Consider the following 26677-nt stretch of genomic DNA (forward strand, 5'->3'; position numbering starts at 1 on the left):
GGGTCGGTGGGTGCAGGAGTGGGCAGATGGACAGATGGACAGACAGCTGGCCGGTCGGTGGATGAGGGGCGATGGTGGATGGGACAGGTTGGCGGGGGGGGGGGCAGCTGACAGGCAGTCACTCTAAGGTCATTGGCCCCCACTCCTCCCCTCTGCCTGCACCTCCACAAGCACCGAAGACTCGCCACTGCCCGTCCGAGGCCCAGGTGATGTCCAGTTGCTTCTTCTTGCAGAGCACAGGACGTTTTAGCAGAAGAGAGGGCTGAGGCTGGCTGCTCCCCCCATGCCTGCATCCACACTCCTCTGAAAGGCACCCTGCGTGATGGTGATGGCTCTCACTCCTGGCACTGGAAATTCTCCAGGCATTGAGGGTTGGGCGGGCAGAATTCAGGGGGCACAGGGAAAGGGGTGCAGGCTGCACAGGTCTCCAGGCATCGTCCTCAAAGGCCAAACAGACTCAAAACTCAAAGCCAGTCAGGTGCTGTGGTGTACACCTGTCATCCTAGCACCCGGGAGGCTGAGACAGGAAGATCGCCACAAGCCTGAGACCAGCTTGGGCTACAAAATGACATCCTGTCTCAAAGAAAAAGAAAAGGGGAAAAGGGGGCTGAGGGCACCCCCAGGCTTGGCCTCCCTGTGGGCGTCGCATCTGGACAGGGGGTTCAGTGACCGAACTTCAGAGCACCTCTGTCTGGGTCTGGGTCCTGCCCCCATTGCCCAGGGAATTATAAATTACAGAAACGGGGTTGGGCCCTGGTTCTAGGGGGCTGGGATTCCAGGTTGAGAGCCACACCTGGGTGTGGCCTTCTTCCTCACCATCATCTCATCCCTGCCCCCTGTTACCATGGCAAGGACCTCCTGGCTTGGGCTCTCGGGACCCTCAGAACACAGTAGTGTCCTGTGAGGTCTGAGGGCCCCATGTGGCCCTGTTCAGGGCAGTGCTTCCAGAAGAGGGGACTTTGGACCTCAAGGGACCCTCTGGGCAGAGACAGATGGAGGTCCCCACCAGCCAGGGGGCCACAAAGCACCCCAGGAGCCACAAGAAAACCAGAACCAAAAGTCACTTGCCCGTTTCTGGCACTCAGAGACCAACAGGCATGGCGGGGGCAGAGGACAGAGGACCTGATGGGGAGGAGCATCCGGGAACCCAAGGGGAACCACGATGTTAGGGTGACGGGGCCCCCAACTGTGTGGCTGCAGCGCTTCCCTTGAGAAGCCAGATTGGATGGAGGGTTTGAAAGGCTCGAAACTGAGATTCTGGGCCCCGCAGCTGGACTCAGGGGAGGGGCACTGTCGCAGCCTCCACGGCTACTCTGAGCAGGCATCGGCCCCCTGCACCATCCTGTCATCCCAGCACTCTAGAAGGCTGAGGCAGGAGGGTGGCAAGTTTGAGCCCAGTCTGGGCAAATTAACAAATTAACAACTTCTTAGTTTCATGTTCTGCGTTCTACGGAGGGAGAAACAGAGGCCAACGGCCCAGCCCACCCCCTGGGCATCCTGCAGACCTCACTGGGCAGGATGGCCTGGGCCAAGGCGGCAGCTGGGGCACCTGCTGGGTGAAGGAGCAGCTGCACCCTGGGTGCCGGGCTGGGTCCTTGGGCCTGATGTCTGGACGTCCAAGCAGCTGGAGGTGGTGGCTGAGTGGCCGAGAAGCCACAATGGCTGGTGGCATCCTAGGGAGCTGCCCTGAAGGATGGCACAAGAGGGCACGTGGGCACAGTTGGGCACTGTAGGAGGGCACAGTTGGCCGACACAGGCCATGGGCCGTGCAGAACCTTTGCACCCCACTAGGGTGGCTCTGCTGCCACCCACCCAGGCCCTGTCCCAACAGGCAGCCCCACCTGCTCACCTGACTGACCTTGGGCAGGGGCATCAGCCTTCCCTGCCCACTTTAGAAGCAGTTGGTAAAAATGAAAACCCCAGCCAGGTGCGGTGGCGCATGCCTATGATCCCAGCCCACAGGAGGCTGAGGCAGGACATTTGCCCAAACCTCAGCCCGGACAACTCAGGGACTTGGTGAAACCCTGTATGCAAATGGAAAGTGGAGAAAGGGCTGGGGCTGGGAGCCCTCTGTCCAGTCCCCACTACCACACACACACACACACACACACACACATGCACTCGGGCACACACACATATGTGTGCACACAGGTACACAAATGCTGGGTTTGGTTCTAAAGTATCGGGTTAAAAAGAATCAGGACACCTCTGAGCCTTGTGTTTACCAGGTCTCTGCAGGAAGAGGCCCAGCAGGAAGGGGACTGTGAACATCCAAACACACGCCAACATACTCCTAGTTTACCACGGTGTTCTGTCCCCATGTGGCCCACCCTAAGCAGAAAGTGTCACACACTTCCTGTGCATCCTGGGCTCCAGATGCCCAGCATCAGGCTCAGCTTGTCCCCTTACACGCCTACCCAGGGGCAGCAGAACCTGGCGGAACCACACAAAATCATCTGGAAAGAGACTAAGCACGAGCTGAGCGGCTCGAATGAGACACCCTCTGTGTATAAACCCGGTTTGAGCCCGTGACAGAGCTGTGTGCACAGGGCCCACAGCCAGAGGGGACCAGAGAGTCCAGTGCCACAGGCTGGAGACCCCACAGCACTGGTGTCTCGGTTCAGGGGGACCCTACGAGACTCCTCGCAGTGACTGAGTGACATTTCACTGTGCGAGGGCCATGACCTAACCCACTCACCTCCCCACCCCCGGGGCCCTTTGGGGGTTTTCACTTTGGCCACGGTGTACAATGCCATGCACAGGAGTTCACTCTCAGCCAGGTAGGACAGTCCTGACAGCCTGGGAGGCTGAGGCAGGAAGATCGCCAGCTGGAGCCCAGTGCGGGCAATTTAGGGACACAGCAAGAGCCTAACTCAAAATAAAAAGCAAAAGGGGCAGGCATGTAGCTCAGTGGTGGGGCAGTGTCACAAAAAATGAAAAAGGAAGTAAATTAAAACAGAAGTTCAGAAGTAACCCTAACTCTGTGGCTACCAAGCAGCCCCTCTGACACCTGGGGAGACCCTCTTGCCCTTTCCAGGGTGTCCTGGAAGCCCCTGGTGTCCCGCCCCCTCTCCTCTGACCCTCAGGATGTTTCACTGGCTGGGCCCTGAACCCTCACACTGCCCCAACAGCCTCAAGAGGCCCTGGCTGGGGGGCTGTGCTCCCAGGGGCACCCAGATCATGCCTGCACCCCATTTCCCCTCCCCCTCTTTGGGCCCCAGCACCATCCCAGCACTGCTCTTTGCTGGATTATGTTCTCTTCCTGCCAGGACCCCAAGGCTGGCTCAGGTTCCCTCGTCCTGCCTGGCTCTTTATCACAGCACAGGGGACCTGCCTAGGAGACAGCAAAGAGGGGGTCTGGGCCACTAAATCTTGGGAGTGGCCTCTATTCCACCAACAGATGAACGGATAAAGAAAACATAATCATACCGTGGAATGCTACTCTGCCATAAAGAAGGATAAACCTGAGTCGTCCATGGGGAATGGTTGCCCCTTGGGACCGACCGTAATTCTAAGTGAAAATGGAAGTTAAACCCAACACACAAGCTTGAATAGCAGGGTTTATCCTACATGAGAAGCCCAGAGTACAAGTAAAGAGCAAAATAAAAGATAGCTACAGGAACCAGGAGACAGCTCTTTTTGGAATGTGGAGGGGATCTGAGATGGACTCCCAGCAGGACAGCGATTGTTTTGGGCTGCAGTGTGGACACCTCAGAAGGTCTTAACTCTACAGAGGAGCCAGGCCCTGATCTGCCCATCAAAGATGGAACGGAGGGCGGAGGTGGGGGGAGCCACAGGGCACAGGCTGGAGGCTTCCTGACAGGCAGTGCTTGTGCAAAAGCCCTGAGCCTGGTGGACCAGCTGGGGAAAAGCTGGAGGAGCCAGAGGGTGTGACCACAGCAGAGGCCGGAGCAGAGGCTGTTCATCCCAGTCATGGCTTGGGTGCAGGTCTTTGTGCTAGAGCTCAGCCTGCTCCCCACAGAGGAGCGGTCCACAGGGGATAGCTGCAGGGGCACAGTACGGAGCTGCAGCAGGGTCCTGCAGGGATGAAGACCAGGGATGGTGCCTGCCAGGGTCTGAGCAGCACAACGTGGATGGTGACTCCGATGACATCCAGGGACAGGTCCATGCTGGATCCCAGCCAGATCCTGACCCCACCGGGCCTCACAGGAATAGCCCAGGGTCCCTGCTGTCTCTGGCCATGCCTGGGCTCACTGCAGAGGCCCTGGAGGGGCTGGCAATGGGCTTGGGGGCTTTAGGTTAGGGTTAGGGCTTCTGGAGGGGGGCTGGGCCCAGGAGGGGCTCTGCAAGGAGGTGCAGACCTTATAGAGACAGTGCTGTCCCCATGGGCTGCCTCTCTGACCTCCCTGTGGGCACACAGAGTCTTGGAAGGGAACAGGGACTCCCCGGGGCTCATTGGTAGAGACAGTGGGGAGGGGGCTGGGAGGAATCAGTTTCAGGGAGAAAATCTTAGCCCATACCCCAGGCAGACACTGAAAGGGATTTAGGGGCCGGTGCTCAGAAGAAGTGTGGCCTGGAGGGGGATGGCAGCAGTCTGTTGGGCAGACTGGGGGAGCAGACACAGAGCAGGTATGGGGGAGCCCTGTCTGGAGCCCTGATGAGCAGGGCAACACAGAGGGACTGGGAGAGGAGAGGGTTCCAGCCTTGCCCACTGCTTGCTGCCCCAGACCTCAGGTCCCCTCCATCCTGGACCTGCCACTGGCCACAGCTGTCCCGGGCGCAGAGAACCAGCTGCCCCGGAGGCCCATGGGAAAGACAGCCTGGAACCAAACCCAAGGCCCAGCAGGGCAGCTCTGCCGAGTGCAGCGTCTATGTAAACAGAGTCTGCACTGGAGGAACAGCCCAAGTTGGGGCGGGGTCCCCCTGGCCCCTGAGGTGCCCCAGTCCTGTGCTGTTCCTCTCCCCAACCCTTTCTGTTGGGGAACATCAGAAGCCCGAGTCCCGCTCCTGACTATGTGTTCCCACAAACAACACTCAGGCGGAGTCTCAGGACTGCCTGCAAGTCCGGGCAGGTGCCGCTCACCGCCAGGGAGAGGGGCAGCAAGGAGGCTGGGGGAGCCAGGACCAGGACAACGGGTGAGCCCTGGGGCACTGCCTCCTCTGGCACCCCGGGGACCCGGCCAAGCCCTCTGGCCCCTAGAGGAACCAAGCTACCGGCCTGCAGGGGACCCCAGGAAGACAGAAATGAAAGTGATGGTTTAAATTTCAGTAACAGTAAATGACCACATGGTCCACCGCCTGGAACAGGCTGCACTCTGCATTGCAGGGGGAGCCCCACCTTGTTCTGCAGAAGGCACCACCACCCCAATCTCAGGGGGAACTCAACCCGGGCTGATCCTGAGTGAGGCTGCTGCAGGCCACTTCTCCTGTCCCCTCTCCCTTGCCCTTCTGCTGTGACAAGGTGCAGGAGGTCCAGGCATGCAGAAGAGCAAACCCTGGGGATGGGGTTGCCCACTCAGATGAATCCTGAGAGTGGCCGGTTCAGCAGAAGCCCCAACTTCGGAGCACCAACAAAAGAAGAGGTGCAGGAAAAACACAGCCTGGGGAGAGGTTGCAAATGTGGGTAATGCCCCAGTACCGGCTGTCTGTCGCCAGCTCCCCCTTCTCCCCAGCTGCCAGGCCAGACTGCAGCCCCAGAGCCCCGTGCATGATGGGGCCCTCCTATGTGGCTGCGCTCGGATTCGGGCTGTCTCATCCTGACCACGCTGGCACGTGGCCACATCTTGGCAGCCTTCCCTGGATCCTCACAGGGATGGGGACCTCTCAGTCCCCATGCTCACTGGGTACAACTACCCACTTCCTGCTGTTGGAACCGGCTCACTGCCGGTGGACCCCAGTGTACTTACTTGGGGCGGGAAGGGCAGCACCTGGACTGAATCCCGGGCCCTCACACCGAGCTACAGCCCTGGTCTGCTTTTACTGTTTGTGATGGGGTCTCCCTAAGTCACTAAATGATCCAAGCTGGGAAGCTGGGCTTGAACTCCCAGGGAGCTGGGATTACAGGGGCACACTGTCACACCTGACTGCAAAACTTTACCTTTCTGCTTGGAGGTGTCCTCTTATTGTCCAGGAAGAGGGGGTTAATATGAGTAACAGGCACCCGAGTGGCTTTCGGGATTCCTTCAAGGGATTCTGTTACCTTTTTATGGATCAGCAACTGGTCTCTCAGTGGGGGGGGGGAACAAAGAGAGAGAGAGAGAGAGAGAGAGAGACAGACACACACACACAGAGAGAGAGAGAGAGAGAGAGAGAGAGAGAGAGAGACAGACAGAGAGAGACAGAGAGAAACAGAGAGAGAGATGTGGGGAGCTGGGGGGGGGGTACGGGACTTCCCACCAGGGCACTGTGGTGAGCTTTGTCTTGGCCCACTGCGCCTTGGGCCTTGGGGGCAGCTCTGGCTCCCTGGACCCCGCGTCCCACGCTGAGCAGACACTCCGTAAATATTTGTAGAGTGAAGCACACAGATGATTAAATAAACGAAATTGGAGCGTTTTATTACTTGACTCCTGCGAGCTGTTAGTCACCGGGCTGCCTAGAGCTTTGGGGAGAAGATGCCCGCTCGGGCTGAACCCCGGAAATGGCCAGATGATTCACTTTCCAGTCAGTTCGTTTTGTTCCCATCAAAATAAAGACTGCGTTTACTCCAAGTTATCTTCAGACGTTCAGCGGTCCGCTCACTGCCAAAGTCTGGGTTGAATGTTGGTTACTTTTGCTCGAAACAAACTTAAAATAACCATTTATTCCTCTCCCCCAGAGAGCGATTTTCAAGGGTTGGGCGCTGGGACAGAGGCGAGCAGGGGTCGTGGGCAGACCTCACCTCGTCGTCGCTATCCCCACCCGCGTCATCCCCGTCTGGGGTGAGGACTCATTCGCTCCGGTGCAGCGCCCGGTCACCGCTGTTGGTGTGGGTGGCGCTTTCGGTGACTTCACCTCCAACCCGGTGTCCTTCCCAGGGCTGGAAATATTTTTCCCTCTAATCATGGGAAAATGTCCTTGCTTTTGCACTCCCTGTTCGCCCCGGCCCGAGTAGCCACTGCCGAGGGACGGACGACCGCCAGTCCCGGGTCGGAACTGGACTTCGGATCCACCCGGCCGACGAGGTCAAACGGAAGCGCTTTCCCTGGGGCGCCGGGAGCGGCGGGGCCCCGGCCGTGGGGGAACGCAGCGGGATGCCCAGGCCGGTTTTCTGCAAGACAGCGCGCTGGGAAATCCCCGGACGCACACGCACTTTTGAAATTCACTGAAACCCTTTCGAGTGGAGGGAGGCACGTGAAGTCCAGGGCTCGCGCGAGGCCGGGAAGGGCCCGAGCCGGGTGCGGGAGCAGAAGCGGGAGCGGAGCAGGCGGAGGAGCGGAGAAATCCGCGCCGAGAGATCGGAGGTGGAGCCAGCGCCACCGCCCCTGAAGTCCCGCAATCCATTAGTTTTTCTTTGCAAAGCGTCGCCGAGCTGCGCGCACAGCGGGCCAAGCGGACGGCGCGCTCCAGCTGCGCGCGAGCGACCCCGCCCCGGCGCCCGGGCGGGCCCACCTGGGTCGGCTCCCACCTGGAGCGCGCTCCCGACGATGGGAGGGGCGGATGTCGGAAGTGACGTCTGCGGGCGGGGCTGCGCGCACCTGGGCACCCGGCGGCCGTGGGGCGAGGCGCGCGCGATGGAGGGCGACGGCGGGGTCCCCTGGGCCCTGGGGCTGCTGCGCACCTTCGACGCGGGCGAGTTCGCGGGCTGGGAGAAGGTCGGCTCGGGCGGCTTCGGGCAGGTGTACAAGGTGCGCCACGTCCACTGGAAGACGTCGCTGGCCATCAAGTGTTCACCGAGCCTGCACGTCGACGACAGGTTTGGCGGGGCGCGGGGCGCAGGGCGCGGGGTACCCCGAGGGAACCCGGCAGCCGGGGCGCGCGCCTTGGCGAGGCCTGGGTCCGTGCGCCACGGGTCGTGCTAGCGGGGGTGGAGGACCTGGGGGTCACGGAGGCCAGGACCGGTGCGGCTTCCTCCGTGCTGCCCTGGCCTCCAGCATTTGGGGGCCTCCAGGGTTTCGGGGTTCCAGGCCCAAAGACCCTCCTGCGCGCTGCGGTCCGCGGGGGCTTAGCAAGATTGCGGTGCGGGCACCCGGCTTTGTGAGCGCCGTCGGACTCACCCAGTCATTTGCGCCGAGCACAAATTGGCCTAAGACGCTAATTACCTCGGTGGGAAGCATTGGCCAGGGCCTGTTGTGCCTGCGGTCCCGGATCCCGATCGCCCCGCTTCCTCGCCGCGCACGCTTGCCCTGAGGACCTCAGGTGCGAGCCGAGCCCTGCAGAGGGATGGGCCGGGCGAGGGCAGCAGGGCAGAGGGCTGGGAGCTCCAGGAAAGAGCCCCGCCGATCCCGCCGGATTCAGGGGCCACCGTGGCGGTCTTCACTCCCATGTGGGGTAAGGTGGTGTGAGGGTTCTGGAACACCTTTTAGTTTCAGATTCCATTGTTTACGGTAAATTTTGGATCATTTACCTGTAACCTTCACTTCAGTTTAAGGTCCTTAAATGAAGTTTGCCTGCTGCGTGGAAGCTGCGCTAGTGTTCTGCTTTATTAAACTTTAGTGGGAGTCCTTTAGGTTGTACCAGGGGGTGGTGGAGATTCCAGACCAGACAGACTCAGACCTGCAGCCCAGCTCGGCAGCCTCCTGCCGGCTTCCGTGGCCCAGCCTGTTGCTGCTGGGGTCTCTAAAGTCCTGTGTGAGGTGGCTCAAAGGCGATGCATGTGTCTGGTGGTCGTGGGCATTGCTGTCTGTGGAGAGGGCCCCCTGTGCCCTGTGTGTTTATCCTTTGCCAGGAGGCTGCCTCACAGGGCCTGTAAACAACCAGCCCTGCCTTTCTTGGAAGCTGTGGTAGAGTGGGGGCATTGTTGTTGAGTCCTCAGCAATAACAGCCCCAGCTGGTTTGCCAGCCTGAGGTTGTGGGAGGGTGGGGTGGGGACCCTCCCTCTCTCTCTGTGCCCCCAACCTCCCTCTCTCTGTGCCCCTCACCCTGGAAACTCAGGCTGGCAGAGTGCTGTGTTTGTTTCGATGAAATCCAAACCACTTGAATACCAGCCAGCAGTTCAATTCTGAAAGCGGACTCCAGAGGAGCATTTTATGCTCTTGGGCACCAGTGCCCAAGGGAGTTGTGTGGTCTACGTGAGCATCATTCACTAGGAAGAATCCAGTGCAATTTCTGGTATTGGAAGAGCCAGGTCAACAGGCGCTGCCCCAGGCTGAGTCTGCAGCCCAAGCCCTGGAATCTCTTCTGCCTCCTAGCGCTGGCCTCTCATGTCCCGCGTGGCCCTGTTGTGGGAGGGTTTCTCCACTCAGGCGGGTCCCTGTGGATCTTGCAAAGCCTGGTTGAAGTGTGTTGTCCCTTCCCTGGAAGCCTGCCCTGCCCTGCCTAGAGCAGGCAGGTGTTGGCTTGTCGGAGGGAGGCTGGGTCCAGGTCAGCAGCCCAACAGGAAGCCTGAGTGAACCTCCTGGGCTTGGCCTCAGGGGCAGCAGGCTGGAGCTGTGTGTTTGCTCTCTGACCCAGAAGGTGGTCAGCCCCTGCTGTGCTCATGGAGCCACTGCTGGGGTAGTCCTCCTGGCCTGCTCCTCTGGGAGGCCCTGCCCTGGCCATGGTGGCTGTCATGCAAGGTGACCTTAAGCCTTGCAATAGTTGTGCCCGGCACATTTCTTCAGTGCTCCTTTGATGCGGTCTGCCACCCCTACTTTTGCAAGCCCATGCCTTGAGAAAGGCAGAGGGTTTTCCTGGGGCTTCCCAGTAGGCACGGCTGTCCTGGCTGAGGCTTGCCTGCTAGCCAGCCACAGGTTCTGGGCCTGTTTCCAGGGTGACCAGAGTTGGTTCAGCTTGTTGCCTAGGAAAGGAGCCACCGTATGTGTGGGTCAGGCTGCTTTTCACTGGCCACAGTCTGGTCTGGTCTGCTGGGGTCTCCTGGCTCCCGATGGCTGCTCTGGCCCTAGCCTTTGACTACCCAAGAACTTGTAAGTGCATCTCTACAGGGATGGTCTGGCCAGGACCCCTGTGCAGCTTTCTTGGGGTAGGGAAATGTCCACTAAAGAGTCCCTTGAGGGCCCTCTGGATAATCACAGGCAGCAACATCCATTGACTGAATTTCCCCTCCTTTGGGGTTTAGTGCCTTGGGAGGATCCTGCCAGCTGGCTTTGGGGAGTGTCTGGCCCCATTCTTACTGGAGGGAGCAGAGTCTGCTGTGGGACCCAGAGGGTTCCACAGTGTTCTTTGAGGTGGAACAAAGTGGCCCCAGGCCTCTCTCCCCTCCCTGTCCCAGGCTGAGAGGAAGCGTGGAATAACAAAGCACCTGGTGAGGCCAGGCGGGCACAGCTCCCAGTTGGGCACCAGCTAGTCGGGGCGAGCCTGAGCAAACCCTGGGTTTGAAGCTCTCGCGCTGACACTTGGACAAGCCTGATTCTTGTCGGTTTTAAAAATAGCAGTGTGGGAACCCCTCGGAGGCGCCCTGGGAATGTAATTGGGGTGGCACTCCAGGCCCAGAGCCAGCTCTGCTGCGTTTTCCTAAGGTGGCTCACAGGGCCTTTTGTTACCGGAGCTCCCAGCTGGACTCTTGGCCTCGGCCATTCTGCGGCCATTCTGAGCCCCTTTCCCAGGGAGGGAGCTTGGCGTGGGGACTTTGGGTTGCGCAGAGAGCACACCCTGGAGTTCGGTGTACTGTCTGTGACATTTCCCCCTGCTCCAGTACCCTCACCCTTCGCCAGCTCAGCAGGACGAAAGTAGAGTTGATCTGAGTGACACCCAGAGAGACCAGAAAGTGGAGCTCTAGTCTGGTCCTGTTTTGTTCCCCCTGGAACGCAATGGGGGCTGAGGGTTGGGGCCTTCTTTCCTTCCCTTCCTGCTGGGAAGTGAATTAGCCGCCTTTTCCCTAGCAGGAAGGAGGAGGAGGAGGAGACAGGAAGATGACTCCAGCTCTCCCTATCCCCCCAGCCTCATGGCTTTGAGGTTGCTTTAATTACACTGATCCTGGGTGTGCGCTAATCTTGGGGGTGCCATGGCCCAGAAGGGCCCACTGTCCCATGAACCCAGAGAAACACCATCTGGTAAGGACTTTGGCGGCAGGTACCCTGGACCTGGTACCACCAGACTCCCTGGTGCCCCGGCTCCCTCCCGCCCCAGCACTGAGGCTCGGGCCAGGCTTTGAGAACCTCTCTAGGTTCCAAAATACTGGTAATCATTGCCGAGCTACCAGCTGGGTGTGGTGGCACCTGCCTGTAATCCCATCTCTCTGGCAGGCTGAGGCAGGAGAATCAAAACTGTGAGCCCAGTTCAGGCTAGGACACAGTGATTTCCTACGACCATTTTTAGAAAGGGCAGAGCTGTAGCTCAGTGGAAAGGCTTTGGGTTCATTCCCACAAGAAATAAATGAATAAATAACATTTTACCCCCCCCCCAATCTGTACAGTTTCTTTAGTGTAGTCCACAACCCTAGCTGGAAGAGCTGCTCATTTGGGTGGGGCTGGGGCTGGGGTGTTTAAACAGTAATCTCATCAAGGAGAAACAGCCCATCTCCCTGAAGGGAAATGCCCTTCTTGGCAGCTGGGGTAGGGAGCCTGCGGAGGCCCCGTTAGGGCTCATCACCAGCTCCAGCTTCCTCCTTCGAGCTTGGCCCCTGCCATGTCTGATCCTGGGTGTTCAGGACTTTGGCTGAGGGAGCTCCTGCAAGCGCAGGCAGCTCCCCACGGGGTCCAGGTGGATTTCTGCCTGCCCCAGGCTTATCTGAGCCTGCAGGGGCAAAGCAGATGATTTAAAAAACCAAAACAAAACGCTTTTTATCCATCCAGGTTTGCAGTGCGTAATATCCTTGCGCTGGGAGCCAGTGCTTGTACTCAGCACAACCTCCTCGTTCTGTTTCCACCCCTCCTCTCATCCCCTCCGCCCCTCCCTCCCTGTCCCCTTTGCAAAGCACCTCTCTCCATTTCCTAATGGGTTTCTTCTTTGAATTTCTCGGATAAGAGAAGTTGGTTTTGCCCCTACTTCCCAGGATGGTTGATTTCCTATGCGCTCTGTGCACCATCTGGGGAAAGGGACCCTTCCAGGACTCCGCGATGATGGCAAAGTTCCTTTGGGAGGCCCAGCGGCAGCGCAGCGCAGGGGTGGTGTTGGCCCTTTAAACGGTCATGATCTGCCAACCCGGTGGAGCAGGATGGAGGAGGCAGGAAAGTGGGGTGGAGGTGGCTTGGGGTGGAAGGTGGGGTGTGATGACTGCTGGGCTTTTGGGGCAGGTAAGAGAAGGCAACTTTTTTTTGTTGTTGTTGTTTTTTTTTGGCAAAGCCACTCAGATCTTTAATAAGATAGTCCCTCTTAATTGAGTTGACTTTCTTCTCAAAAGGCACCTTTGTTAGCCCTCAGGCTGGGTCAGAGCAGTCACTCTCAGAAGGCCTGGTACCCAGCTAGGAGTCTCTGAACACAGACTTGAGGTGGGGGTGCACTGTGGCCAGGTTCATGGTGCAGGGCGCTGGGCCAGGAGGGTGCCAGGGCTGCTTTTGTTACCCCCACACACCTTTGCCAGGTGCCCCATGGATGGGTTCCTCCCTTGTCGGTGAGATGGGACCTTAGCCCCTGGACGGATGGTGTCTTCACACATGCCCTGCACCATGCGCACAGGCAGGCACAGAGGTGCCCTCTGTTGCTCCCCAGAGCCAGAGTGTCACACATACACAATTGTGAGGCCAAGGCCATCCTGAACTGCATAGTGACACCCTGTGGGGAAAAAAGTTAACACTAGTGACGTAAGGTGGGATGGTCCATCTGTCCATCTACACTTTGCCACCGCTTATGCCAGGCACCCGAGCTGCTCCTGGATCCCAGTCTGCACATCTCACAGGAGGAGGGGCCTCTGTTTAAACAGGGGAATGGCTCTCAGTTTGGCAGATCTATTTCGATGGCCCTCACCTCTCCTGTCATCCCTTGCCCTGCTTCCCCCCAGCTTCACCATGTGCTCTGCGTAAGGCAGAAGGAAGCCTAGAAGGCCTGGCTTCCGTTTGGAACAAGAAACAAAGTGAGCATCGGGTGTGAGCAAGCACCCACAGTGGTGGCCTGGGAGCTGGTGGCCTTATTCTAGGAACTCTGCCAGGGGACAGCCAGGTCCCCAGCAAGGTCCTCAGGTGGGGTCAGGGGAGAAGGAGCGCTGCCAGAGGTGCCGCTTCCTCCTCCACCTCTGCCTGTGACCTGGGCTTCTGCTCCTTTCTCCTTTCACAAGCCGGCTGAGTCAGGAACAGGCTTGAGTGTCTGACCCGGTCTGCGCTGTTGGTCACCAGGCTGGGGAGGGATGCACGTGGCACTCCCTATGGTGCCCCGGTCCTCCTCCCTGGCCTGGTCCTACAGCTGCTGGGAGGGGACTATCTATCCTGAGTAGGCTCCAAGCTATTGGGGTTTCTCACTGCAGGGAGAGTGTACCCTCGTGCAAGCCATACTGAATGCACCTAGGGTTGATCTGACCGAGATTCATACCTGAGGCTCCTTTTACTGGTTCTTTAGGCTGGGGTCCACACTTGATCCCTAGTGGCTCCTTGGGGTGAGTCCAGGGTCCTGGGCTCCCTATTGACTGCATGGGAGTTTGGTAAGCAGTAGACTCCAGGGTCTCCCCTTCTAGCAAGGGAAGTCTTCCTGTCTAGGGACCCCGGAGCCTGGTTCAGGGTTAGAGCCTGGGTCTGACCCACAAGAACCCTGGACTGTCTGTCTAATCGATTCTCAGCAGGCCAAAGGGTGCAGGGTGGCTTCCCCTGCACGGGGAGCCTTGGGGTCCTGGCAGGTCAGGAGTGTGGGAGTGTCCCAGTTCCCCAGTGGAGCAGAGCAGGACTCTCTGTGGGTGGCCCGGGGCGTTCCCTTCAGGAAGTACGTTGTTACTAGAAAGTTGGTTTGCCAGCCCGGAACAGGTTCTTAGGAAGCCAGGTCTAGGGAGCTGTGGCCCTGCCAGCTTCCGGGGTGCTTTCTGTGTGTCCTGCCAGCTTCCAGGCTGTCTCCTGCGAGTCTGTTTCAGAGAATCGCTGACCCAGATCCTCACAGGATTTGGCCTTCTCCCCAGAGTACTCGCCAGGACTTTGACCCCAGTACTGATGCAAACTGTGGCCCTCTGTGATTCTCTGCCAAATATGTGACCACGCCAGGAAAGTGACCCTGGCCGGCCAGGCTGTCCTCCACACAGGGCTGGTAGTCCCTGCCTTGCCGCTGTGGGCCTCCCAGGTTTCCTCGCACCTGTGTGTACACAGTAGGGAGATGTCCCAGGGAAGCTCATTCACAGAGCAGGTAGCGGCTGTGGTCCGTGGCTTAGCCACTCCTCCTGTGAATGTCGAACTCAGAACCTTTGGCACTGGCACTGGCAGGCCCAGTGCATACTCAGGAGGCTTGAGAGCCCGATACGAGCAGACATCTGCACCCTGGTTTATGCAGGGGTTCAGCATTGTTTGCCCATCAGCAGATGAGTGCATGACCAGTACACAGGACTCCTCTCCTACAGCGGGCACTGCTCAGCCATGCAGAGGAACAGGGCCTCGTTGCCCACTCTGATGTAACAGGCTTGAAATCCTGCTTAGTGAAGCGAGCCAGGGTGGGGGACAGACACTGTGATGCCACTTAGGAAAGGGGCCCCTGGTCTAGGCAGATTTGCCAGCAGAAGGAGGGTGGTGGCTGGTGACAGGGAGAGGAGGCCTGGGTGTTTACCGGGGCCAATTGCGCTGGCGGAGACGACAGCATTGGTTCCGCCTTTGGGAACATGGTGTGTGTAAAGCTGTCACCTGCACATGTGTGATAGCTGAAGTGACCCATGCTGTGTCATGGTATTTTACTACTGTAGAGAACGCAGCTGGCTGCAGCCTACTCTTCCATTACTTTGAGGTGGAGTTGGGTCTGGGATAACTGGGCAGTAGAAGAGCTGGGCTCACACAGAGGCTGGGGCTGTGGATGGACAGCCAGCTGCGGCTCTGCAACTTGCCCTAGCCCTTCCCCATAAGGGTGTATGGGTGCACACCTCTCCTCTGGTGTCCCTGGCATTGGCCCAGTCAGCTCCCTGGCAAGCACATCTCCCTGTGTGCAGAGCATTTGGGCAGACTGGGACTGCAGACCCTGGACGGCCCAGTCTCTAGCATCAGGGTGCACACGTGAGCTCTGTGTGTGCCTGAGCATCATGCGCTCCTCACACCTTTGCACTTTTTCAGGGAGCGCCTGGAGCTCCTGGAGGAAGCCAAGAAGATGGAGATGGCCAAATTCCGCTACATTCTGCCCGTATATGGCATCTGCCAGGAGCCTGTGGGGCTGGTCATGGAGTACATGGAGACGGGCTCCCTGGAAAGGCTGCTGGCTGCCGAGCCGCTGCCCTGGGACCTGCGCTTCCGCATCGTGCATGAGACGGCTGTGGGCATGAACTTCCTGCACTGCATGTCCCCGCCGCTGCTGCACCTGGACCTGAAGCCCGCCAACATCCTGCTGGACGCGCACTACCACGTCAAGGTACGGCCCATGGGCTCCTAGGGTGAGGGGTGTACCATCACTTCCGGTCTGGCCTGCCCTGTAGTCCTCAGCCGGCTGGGCGGGCCATGGCCTGTAGATGTCCTGGCACCCAGCTGCAGCCAGGTGTGGGGCCTGATTCTCACATTGTAAGGCTCTGGCTGGAAGATGGGCCTTCCGTTCCAGGTGTAAAGCAGGGGCTCAGGCCGCTGGAGATGCAGGTTAGGCATCCCGAGTCTGCTCAGTGCCTAGACCCTGGGGCCTATTCCCTGGGGTTGTAGCACTTGGGTCAGTTCTCCTGGCAGTGTAAGTCCTGTGTGCCCAGGGAGCCACAGCCCTTTGCTCTCAGATACATGGTCTTTACCGGAACAGAAACCACCAGGCATCACTTGCAGAGCTGCCTTGCTGCCCTGGCAGGGATGGTGGTGCCGGCTGAGCTGGGGTGCAGATAAGAGAAGTGGCTGAGCACCGCCACTGGAAGCCGCTGCCTCTCCAAGCAGGGGTGGGGACGTGTAGGGGGCCACGTGGACCCTCCTCAGAGGACACGGGATGCTTGCTCCTCGCGAGCTGTGCTGTCCCCGCTTCTGGAACTGGAAGTGGTGATGGCTCTCGTCTGTGTTGTGCCTGACTGCTCAGTCCTGTGCCTGTCCCTGGCTGGGCACTCATCTCCTCCAGGCTGGGCTTGCTGTTCAGCTCGGTGTCTCCCTGCCCTGGTATACAGTGGGTGCTTAGTACTTGGTTGGTGATGAGATGTGTGCCTCTTGGCCACTCTGGATCGTCATCTGACTGTGAAGGCCTGGCTTGGTGGCTGTGCTGGCCCAGGTGGCCGGGAAGGGCCTCCCCAGGCAGGAAGTGATACCTGCCCCTTACGATGCAGCCCAGCCCCAAGAAAGGCTGGGTCAGCCCAATGCCTTGCTTGGTCACCACTGAGGAGCCCAAAAACATACAGAAGTGCACTCCCGCACACCTTTCTCTGGTGCTTGCATAGAAACGGCTGCCTAGTGTGCAGAGGGCCAAGTGACACCCCTGTCCCTCGTGACAGCTTTTGGGGAGTGCTTACTCGGAGCAATTAAGGCAGGACACACCCTAACTCCACCACCCTTTCCCTGGGCCTCAGGTATGCGCTGCCTTTCCGCATGGGGTGTGCCCAGAGTTGAAATTTCATCCGGCTGGCCACTCTGCCCAGTGTTATAAATGTCCCTGATGTTAGGTTACACCCTCATCAACGTGTCAGAGGCAGTCAGGAGCCTTGTTAAAATAAGGATTTTAAGCTGGCTTGCACCTGGAATCCCTGCACTCTGGGAGGCTGAGGCAGGAGGATCATAAGTTTAAGCCCAGCCTCAGCAGTTTAGCAACTTAGGGAGACTGTGTCTGAGAGTTTAAAAAGGGTGTCTGGGGAGAGAACATGATGATAGGGCCCTTGTCTAGCAGGTACCGAGGCCTGGGCCTTAGTCCCGAGCACCCCTAACTAACTGAATAAAAAGGGCTGGGGGAATAAAAGAAGCTTGGTGTGAGGCCCTGGATTCAAGCCCCAGTCCCCACCGCACTGTGGACTTGGAGGTAGTTTAAGTTAAAAATGAGCTGGCATTCCTGTTCATGTGTGCGGTGTGCCCTGCCCATCCTCCTGAGAGCCAGGGGCAGATGCCCTAACCTGAGTATATCTGTCTTTGTAAGGTGATGACAGCCCCGAATTGGCTGTTGGCAGGAGAACCAGCACATAGCAGGGAGCACTGGGCACCGGAGTCCCCGAGTCCAAGCCTGTCTTCATTTGTAGATTTCAGACGTCTTGGGGGGCTGGCAATTGTCAGCTGCAGCTTCCTGTGGGCCTGAGCCTATAACAGGGGTTGCAGCTGCTGCCGGTCTCGCTGTGGACTGCGGCACAGTGCTGGCCTCTCTCTGGGGACCAGGCAGTCCCCCTCACAAGGCCTCTGTGAAGCCGGCAACCAAGGCCACCCAGTGCTGGTACCTGGGCTTGCTGAGCCCTAGAGCCTGCCCTGCCCCGGCCGAAGCGTGGAGAAGAGCATGGCCAAGCCTGTCCCCATGGGGGTCCTCGCCACCTGTGGGGCTCAGCTCAGAGTCCCTGGGAGGCTGAGTCCCCAAGCCAGTGGGGGTGACACCACCAGGCGCCTGCCTTCTGCCTCCTGCCCCCCATGGAGTAGGTCCTGGCTCAGCTGTGTTTCCTGCTGCATCCTGGAGAGGAGCCAGGAGTGAATGCAGGGCTCACACATCTCTGACCCTTGGGAAGGGAGAGGGTGGCTCTCGCACCCCAGGCTGGGCTGCATCCCATTTGCACCCGCAGCCTGGGGCTTCTTCCACACCTCTGAGCATCTGGGTTCCTCAGGTGGTGGGGATCTGGGCTGGGCAGGTCCTTCCCAGAGAGGCCCCAGGGTCCTTGGCCAAGGTGCAAAGACGCCTTTGCCCCAGAGCCCATCCCCCTGTGCCTGTGAGAGGCAGCTGGGGGCACCAGAGCCAGGCACTGTTGGTGGGAGGTGGCTGTGTGTTTGAAGAAGGAGCCACCAGATGTCTGCTGGCCACAAAACAGTCGGGCAGAGCACAGCAGGCCCCGGGGCAGCGAGGTGTGTGTTTTGTTTGCTGAGGCTTCTGAAGGTTTGCTGTCCTTTAAGGGCTTGCCGCCACTTGCCGCCCCAGCTGAGGGCTTGCATAACCAGTCTCTTGCTGCTGCTGCCGGCTGGAGCCCAGGGCTCTGCTCCTGCCCTCTGCACCGGGGGCTGTGCAGAGCCAGCCTCTCCCCGTACACTGTTGATGAAAGCCATTCCGAACTTGCCCAGCACGCTGAGCCCCGAGCTCTCAGGTGTCCGCCTGGCCCGTGCAGCCCCATCTTGGGCTAAGGTACCTACTGCGTTCTGTGTTGCAGATCTCGGATTTTGGGCTGGCCAAGTGTACGGGGCTGTCCCACTCCCACGAGCTCAGCATGGATGGCCTGTTTGGCACTATCGCCTACCTCCCTCCTGAGCGTATCCGGGAGAAGAGCCGGCTCTTTGACACCAAGCACGACGTGTACAGGTGGGTGACCCATTAGGTCGGGGCTCTGCCCAGGGTCTGTGCTACGGGGAGGATGCCCCTGCTCATGCGGGTGGGGCCGGTTGTGTAAGTGGCTGCCAGCGCCCACACTGTGCGCACTGTGTAGTTTCCTGTAACGTGGGCTTTATTGCTTGCCTGTTGGAAGTACCCACAGGTCTGTGAGTGTGTAGGTTGTGACACAGGCAGCTTCCACACACCAGGAAATGAGGTAGCAGGACCTGGGAGCCTCTAGAGCGGTGCCGGGGGCAGGGCCTTCCCTCTCCAGTTGGTGGAGGCTGAATCACATGGGCCTCCTGGAGGAGGAGACTGAGGGAGCCGCAGCCAGGAGTGCACAGGCTGCCCTGGCCTCTGCGCCCCAGCCCACAGGTGCTGATCTGGCCTCAAAGCATCCGGCTCCACCTTCCTGTCATCCTCTGTCCCCACCACCACCCGGCTGACTGGTTTGACAGTCGCCATTGTCATGTGCTGAGCTTGCCTTTGAGTGGTGACTGTGCCAGGTTGCCCTCCCTCTGGATGAGTCACAGCTAGCAGTGCTGGGGAGAAAAGATACTGCCTTAGCACCGAGCCTGGCCTGTGAATCTGCGAAGCTCCATGAATTTTCAGTGAATTTTCTGTGGCTGCCACGTCAGTGCTCTGGGTCGGGGGACAGATTTTGGGACTCTTCAAAACAAATTGTATCAGAAAAGCTGGGCGTGGTGACACACGCCTGTAACTCCAGCCCTCGGGAGGCTGAGTCAGGAGGATTGCTGCAAATTGGAGGGCAGTCTGAGTTACATAGTGAATTCAGGGCCACCCTGAACTGTACAGCAAGACTCTGTCTCAAAAAGCAAAAGAGAAAACAAGCCCAAAATTGTATCAGAGGGTGTTCTCTTTTGCACGTATCTTACTTGCTGTTAATATGCGCTTTATACATGCATACCTCCACCCTGCAGTGGGAGAGGGCTTTAGGGTGCAACTGAGCTGCTCCTTCTTTAGTCCCCAATTCCCCCAAGGGGCACAGCTCAGGACCGCACGCTTAGTCAGCCCCACCAGAGGGGAGCAGGGAGCAGGGCCAGGAGGTGCGGTGTCCTCGGTCCACGCAGTGAGCGCACAGTCCATCGAGGAGACAGAGCTGGGGCTGGACTCTGGGTGGCCTTGCTGGGGAGCCCTGTGTGGCTCGGGCCCACAGTCCCACCCGTTTCTCTTGCAGCTTTGCCATCGTCCTCTGGGGCGTGCTGACGCAGAAGAAGCCCTTTGCAGGTGAGTGGCCTGCTGTCCCTGGCACCGTCCCAGAACACGGCCTGCTCTGTTCTGCTTGTCCTCCCCATGGGACTCGGAGCCCCGGGCCACCCAGGTGCCCAGGCAGCACAGTCTCCATGGGGAGGTAAAGGTGGCCGTGCGAGTCTGTGTTAGGGCCACTTTGTCTCCATTTTGCTGTCTAAAGCCTGGAATTCCCCACAGAAACACAAAAGAGAAACATTTTTTAGATACACATTTTTAAAAACCCAAAAAAGTTTTAAACAGAGGGGTGCGATTCTGTGGTTCAGCACACTCACCGCCATCTGGTTCCGGAACCTTCTCACCCCCAGCTGGAAGCCCAGGCCTGTGAGTGGCCGCTGCCATTCCCGCCTCCAGCCACCAATCTGCCCTGCCTGGGAATTTGCCTCTTCCGGGTTTCCCAGCTAGCCCCCCAACCTTTTTTCTTCTTTTTTTAAAGTTAAAAAGGTAAATGGGACAAAGTTGCGTATAGTGACTGTGTCTCGGTGTGTGTTCCGTCAGGGTGCTCCCGTGGCTGAGGTGGGGTGGCCCGGCCTCTGGCTGTGAACCTTCAGCCCTGATTTCTGGCCTGGGAGCCCAGTAGCTTGACTCAGTTTACCCTGAAAACCGAGTGGCTCCGAGGTGCATCCAGAGGGCTGGGTCTGCCCCTCTATTGCTGGTTCAGCATTTGGACCTTGCCTGGCATACAGGAGGCCCTGGGTTCCATCTCCAGGGAAAAACACAAATGAAAAACAAAGGGGCGCAGGGCCCTCAGGTCTAGGAGCCCTGCTGGCAGAGGCAGAGACTGGGCAGCAGCACAGGGCGGAAGTGCTAGGCAGCAGGGACCCTGCTCACACACAAGGCACCCTCAGCCCCTGTCGTCTGGCCAGCCGTCTTTCCCTTCCATGTCCCCTCCCCCTGCCGCGTGAGTTCTTTTCAATGCAGCCAGCTGCTGGATAGACACAGCCCTGGGCGGGAGCCATCACACTGTGGTGGCCAGGTGCAGGGCAGCACAGCGCATGTTTACCTGGTGTTTTATCTAGAAGGCTTTTCAGGCTTGGAAGTATCAGTGGCCATGGAAATGAGAAATAACCTGCAGATGCTAGTACAGCTGCTGTATAGACTTCCAGGCCGGTGAACATTGGTGTGGCGTTGACAGTCCCACTTGGTGGGTGGGGCAGAGTGAAGAGCCAGGCTCCCTGAGGGTCACCTCAGCCTTCCCCACCCAGGCAGAGGCTGAGGCCCAAACAGTGCCAGCTGTGAGCCACATGGCCTGGCACCTGTGTGCCCACTCGTAGAGACAGGTGGCCTCTGGAGTGATGGTCTTTGGGGACCCGGGCTAAGGAGACCCCAGCTTGCAGAGGGGAGGCTGTGGTCCTCACGCCCCTGCTTCCTCCATCTCTGACGGGTCCTGATGGCACCTCTCCCCGCAGATGAGAAGAACATCCTACACATCATGGTGAAGGTGGTGAAGGGGCACCGTCCCGAGCTGCCGCCTGTCTGCAAGCCCCGGCCTCGAGCCTGTGCCAGCCTCCTGCGCCTCATGCAGCGGTGCTGGCACGAGGACCCCAGGGAGCGGCCCAGCTTCCAAGGTGAGCCCTGCAGTGCCCTGGGCCACAGATCTACCACTGACCCAGGCCAAAGACCAGGCTGGTCTCTGCGCCCCTTGGCCAGCTCCAGCTGCCACCCTGTGCCCCCAGCCAGGGCAGGAGCTGCCATGGTGCCCCCAGAGTTCTCCTTGGAGACTCAGCGCCTTGGTCTGGGGCTTCCCCTCGCCTAGCTCTGGTCATCAGAGCAAAGTGTCTTGGGCACAGTGGAGCATGGTGATCATGTTTTCATGTTTAAAATGCAGAGTAGCACAAAGTGAGGCTCAACTGCCCGAGGGGGCCCTGCCGTAAGTGTGGCAAACCCACAGGCAGCTGCCTAGGGTGGGGCGGGGGACTGGGACACCAGAGAAGCTGCCGCTCAGAGGCTGTGTCTGCAGAGACATGTCTGGGAAGCCCTCACAGAGGGGCCCGCCTTCCCTTCTGTTTTCTCCATGCAGAAATCACCTCCGAGACCGAGGACCTGTGTGAGAAGCCAGAGGAGGAGGTCAAGGAGACACCCCAAGACCCGGGCAGGGAGAGCTCCCCGGAGCCCAAGAGTGAGGTAAAGGGCTGGACTTTGACTATGGGGTTCTCCAGGCTCCTTCCTGCACAGCCCCAGGCAGCCTGCCCCAGTCTCCTCTGCTCAGCCCACTCTGCACCCAGGGCCACGGTGCCTATCAGGGAGACTGGTCAGGATTTGTGTGGCACCCCTGAGCAGCAAGGGGTGTGTGGGGTGAGAGCCAGGGTTGGGGTGCTGGAGGGGACAGTAAACAGGTGGGCCTTGGCCTCTGATCCAGCAAAGAAAAGGTCCAGTCAAGGGATGGGGCTCAAGGGGCAGGGGCAGGATAGAGGACCAGGACCAGGGAGGGAGCGTGCATCGCAGCAGGGCTGTCCTGCCTGGCTCCTCCAGAATGGTCACAGCTAGTGTCCTGTGGCTGGGCCCCAGCCCTTATGCAGCCCCAGCACTGTCCCATAGGGCTGGAGGGGAGGTTGCCGGGGCTGTTGGCAGTGGGGCAAGCACCCAGCCAATGCCAGCTTCCTGTGCTTCTCGGCTGTCCACGGTGGTTGGGGTCCAGCCCCCTACTTCTGCTCCTGCAGCATCTTCCCTATCTGCCTTCTGTGTAGAAAGCACCATCCCCAAGCAGGTGGCGTCCAGACCGAACCACTGGACTGGCCACTGTGTCCTGCGGTGCTGGGTCTGGGGCCCCTAGTGTCTGAGGTGGAGAATCTTCCCTGTCCCTCTGCACTTCCTGGCCCCCCTCAGGTCCTTGTCCCCCTCTTCCTGTGCCAGGCATCCAGCACTCCCACCCTGCTCCTCATGGGGCAGGCAGAGGCCCACTTCACTCTGCCCTGTGTGTCCGCAGGCCATGCCCGGGGCCACGCGTCTCAAGCGCGCCTCTGCCCCACCCTTCGATAACGACTGCAGCCTCTCGGAACTCCTGTCCCAGCTGGACTCGGGGATCTCACAGACCCTGCAGGGCCCGGAAGAGCTCAGCCGCAGCTCCTCAGAGTGCAAGCTCCAGTCGTCCAGCAGCGACAAGCGGCTCTCGGGTGTGTCGTCGGTGGACTCTGCCTTCTCTTCCCGAGGGTCACTGTCGCTGTCCTTTGAGCGAGAGCCGTCCACAAGCGGTGAGTGGCACAGCTGGCTGTGGGCATTGCAGTTGCTGTGTGCCCCAGTGTCCGATCCTCGGCTAGCTTTGGGAGTCATTCTGGGGAACTGAATTAGGGGAGTGTGATTAGTGTGCGGGGCCCAGAGATGCAGGGGCTGCATGCTCCCTCTCTTGCCACTCAGTGGGTGGAGAGCAGGCCTTGCAGGCCGCCTGTACCAGGCGTGTCTCACCCAAGCCAGGCCCAGTGCAGCTGCAGGGTTGCTGGAGTCAGGAGGCCAGCCAGGCCCACACCGTGTTCTCAGGCAGCATGAGTGCATCTGTCCCTTCACGTCTGCCCCGCATGTGTCCTGCGGTGTGGGTTATCCGCAGGGTGCTGGCACCTGTCATGTGCGATCTGTGGGGCCCTGGAACTGGCCTCTTGCATCTGTTCTTGTTTTGCTGAGTGTTCTTAGCAGGGAGCCTTACCCCTGCTCCCACTCTGCGGACTGGGGCCGTCCTGGAGCTGAGATTGTGCTGGGGCCGCGTGCCTGCAGCCCCTAAAGGCTGTGTGTGTTTGTCGGGGGCTGGCATCCTCCTGCTGGGATGCCCTGGGTTGGGTATCCAGAGTAAAGGGAGGGTGCTGTTGGGTAAGAAGAGGCTGTGGACAGGTGGGCAGAGCAGTTGGGCTGAAGCTTGCTGTGGGGAGGACAGTCAGGCCTAGTTGAAGATAGCTGGAAATTGCCTGGACCAGAGGGTTCCAGAACCTTCCCTCAAAGGTGACATCTTGGATGACATCTTGTCTCACTCCTGAGACAGGATCTCTTACGTACTGGCCACATGGGGCAGTATCTCACTGGGCAAGGGCTGTGTCCATCACACCTTGCCCACTCCACTCTCTTGCCTGCCTGTGTGTCAGGATGCCAGGCGTGCGGCGGGGTTTTTGTGTTCCCCTTTTTTGGGGCTTGTGCTGGAAAATGCCTTGTAGTTTCCCCCTGAAAGGAGGGGCTACATGGTTCAGCTTTTGGTCCACACGTCCCTCAGGGGCAGGAGCTGCTGGCTGGCTCTGCACCTTCCTGTCTTTGTCCATGAAGGGACCTTAGCAGCACTCCCAGCCTTTCTGCGTAGGGGGGTGGGGGGTGGGAGGGGAGGTCTACATTTTAAGTCTCTTATGGCTGCTGTGGTTTTTATTATGCAAATCAACAGAGGAGCCCTGTAGATGTCCACCATCTGGGACAGCTGCTTTAGGGGCTGAATAGTGACCTGCAGGCTGGCCTACCCTGAATGTCCCCACCCAGATCCTGTAAGGCGTGGGCCACTGCACATGTGTGGCAGTGGGGCCTTGGGCACCAGAGTCCCCAAGAGCGACCTTGTCTGACCTTGCCTCTCCCTACCCCTGTAGATGTGGGCACCACAGACATCCAGAAAAGGAAGCTGGTGGATGCCATCATGTCAGGGGACACAAGCAGGCTGATGAAGATCCTGCAGCCCCAGGATGTGGACCTGGTTCTGGATGGCGGCGCCAGCTTGCTGCACCTGGCTGTGGAGGCCGGGCAGGAGGAGTGCGTCAAGTGGCTGCTGCTGAACAACGCCAACCCGAACCTGACCAACCGGAAGGGCTCCACCCCGCTGCACGTGGCCGTGGAGCGCAGGGCTCGGGCCGTAGTGGAGCTACTGCTGGCTCGGAAGAGCAGTGTCAATGCCAAGGACGAGGACCAGTGGACGGCCCTGCACTTCGCAGCACAGAACGGGGACGAGTCCAGCACTCGGCTGCTGCTGGAGAGGAATGCGTCTGTGCACGAGGTGGACTTTGAGGGCCGCACGCCCATGCACGTGGCCTGCCAGCATGGCCAGGAGAACATTGTGCGGATCCTGCTGCGCCGTGGTGTGGACGTGAGCCTGCAGGGCAAGGACGCCTGGGTGCCACTACACTACGCTGCCTGGCAGGGCCACCTGGCTATCGTCCGGCTGCTAGCAAGGCAGCCGGGTGTGAGCGTCAACGCACAGACAGTGGACGGCAGGACACCGCTGCACCTGGCTGCTCAGCGTGGGCACTACCGCGTGGCCCGAGTCCTCATTGACCTGTGCTCCGACGTCAATGTCTGTAGCCTGCTGGCACAGACACCCCTGCACATCGCTGCGGAGACTGGGCACACCAGCACTGCCAGGCTGCTCCTGCACCGTGGTGCGGGCAGGGAGGCGGTGACCTCTGAGGGCTGCACCGCCCTGCACTTGGCCGCCCGCAACGGACACCTGGCCACTGTCAGGCTGCTGGTGGAGGAGAAGGTTGACGTGCTGGCCCGAGGGCCTCTGCACCAGACGGCCCTCCACCTGGCTGCTGCTCACGGGCACTCGGAGGTGGTGGAGGAGCTGGTCAGCACCGACCTCGTCGATCTGCCTGACGCCCAGGGACTAAGCGCACTGCACCTGGCTGCCCAGGGCCGGCACGCTCGCACCGTGGAGACGCTGCTCCGGCATGGTGCTCACATCAACCTGCAGAGCCTCAAGTTCCAGAGTGGCCAGAGCCCCGTGGCAGCCGAGCTCCTACAAGGCAGCAAGACCTAGCTTGCTGCCACGGCCAGGCCTGTGTGGGCTTTCTCGAGCACCTGGTGCTCAGCGTGGGGTTGCAGAGGGCTGAGCCAGGCCGCTCCGCTGTTCTCTATGGAGGCCGGGGTGCTAGGTTGCTGCCGGCAGACGCGGTTCACATCTGCCCCCCCAGCAGCTGGCGTCTGCAGGGCCGATGTGTCAGAATCATTTCTTCAGGCTCCCAAAGGGCTGCTTGCTGATGGGGGTCCCTTGGTGACACAGACGGGGCGAGGATGTCCCCAAAGCAAGCTGCTGTGCTTGTGCGGGGTGGCAGGGATGGTCCCTGTGCTCTGGGCCTGGGCAGCTGTGGAAAGCATCCCAGGGTCTCCAGGAGGGGCACGGTCCTGAAGGCACGGCACTCCCTGCAGTCACCCCTTCCGGGTGCCAGGCACTGCCCTGGTCATTTTTGTTCCTCACTGCCCAAATATTCTTTGAACTCCAAAGTCAGCTGTGTCTAAGTCATTTTAAATATTTTACATTTACTTTTGGAGTAAAAACAGTGTTACCTGGGTGGACAGGTCACTCACCCCACTTCCGGTGAGGTGCTTTTCTGTGCCTGGGGCATGGCTGGGCATCTCTGATGTGTTAGGGTGCCACCCGGGGTGGGGACAGTGGCGTTCTGGTGTGTCCAAGGGTGCCCTGTGAATGCAGCGGGACAGGGCAGTGCGGATCACGGTGCCAGGGTGATGAATGTGCTGCGTCTGTGATGAGGACAGGTGGACGCTGCCTTCTTGTGGCAGGACAGTCCCACGCTGCTGAGCTGGCTGCCTTCACTGCCTAATGTGCTTTGAATGTTGTAACCTCCGGTTGTTTTGGACTCGATGCCATCGGGTTCTGTTGGATGTCAATAAAGCAATCTGCTCGTCAACTTTCTGGAAGACCACCGATTCTTGTTTTTTATTTTCTTTTGCTTTTTCCTGAATAATCGTTTCCTGGAAACCGGAGGTCTGAAGCTGTCATTCTTCCGTGTGCATCCTTAATCCTGCGTGGTCGCCTCAGGCACTGTGCCTGGCCCTGCAGAATGACAGATGTCCTGTGGGTTTTATAACAGGCAGGAATCAAGGCCTAGAAACTTTGTCTTACTATGGCTGCCACTTGGCTTTGCTTCCCTCGTGTGTGTGTGACAGTCTTGGTCAGTAATTTAGGTTGTGT

The 26677-nt window shown here is 59.3% G+C and overlaps 1 protein-coding gene across 1 annotated transcript; it reads left to right on the plus strand.

Moving 5' to 3' along the window:
• The first annotated feature begins 6607 nt into the window (after positions 1-6607).
• Ripk4 (receptor interacting serine/threonine kinase 4) lies at positions 6608-26403 on the plus strand. The gene is made up of 8 exons (XM_003463955.3): positions 6608-7852; positions 15201-15492; positions 18365-18513; positions 19721-19770; positions 21201-21359; positions 21812-21915; positions 22718-22982; positions 24342-26403. The coding sequence occupies exons 1-8, from the start codon at positions 7584-7586 to the stop codon at positions 25502-25504; spliced, it is 2451 nt and encodes an 816-aa protein (XP_003464003.2). The 5' UTR covers positions 6608-7583; the 3' UTR covers positions 25505-26403.
• The last annotated feature ends 274 nt before the right edge of the window (positions 26404-26677 follow it).

This window comes from Cavia porcellus, unplaced genomic scaffold, assembly GCF_034190915.1.
Source record: "Cavia porcellus strain 051 isolate PalLab524CR breed Dunkin Hartley unplaced genomic scaffold, mCavPor4.1 scaffold_15, whole genome shotgun sequence".
NCBI lineage: Eukaryota > Metazoa > Chordata > Mammalia > Rodentia > Caviidae > Cavia > Cavia porcellus.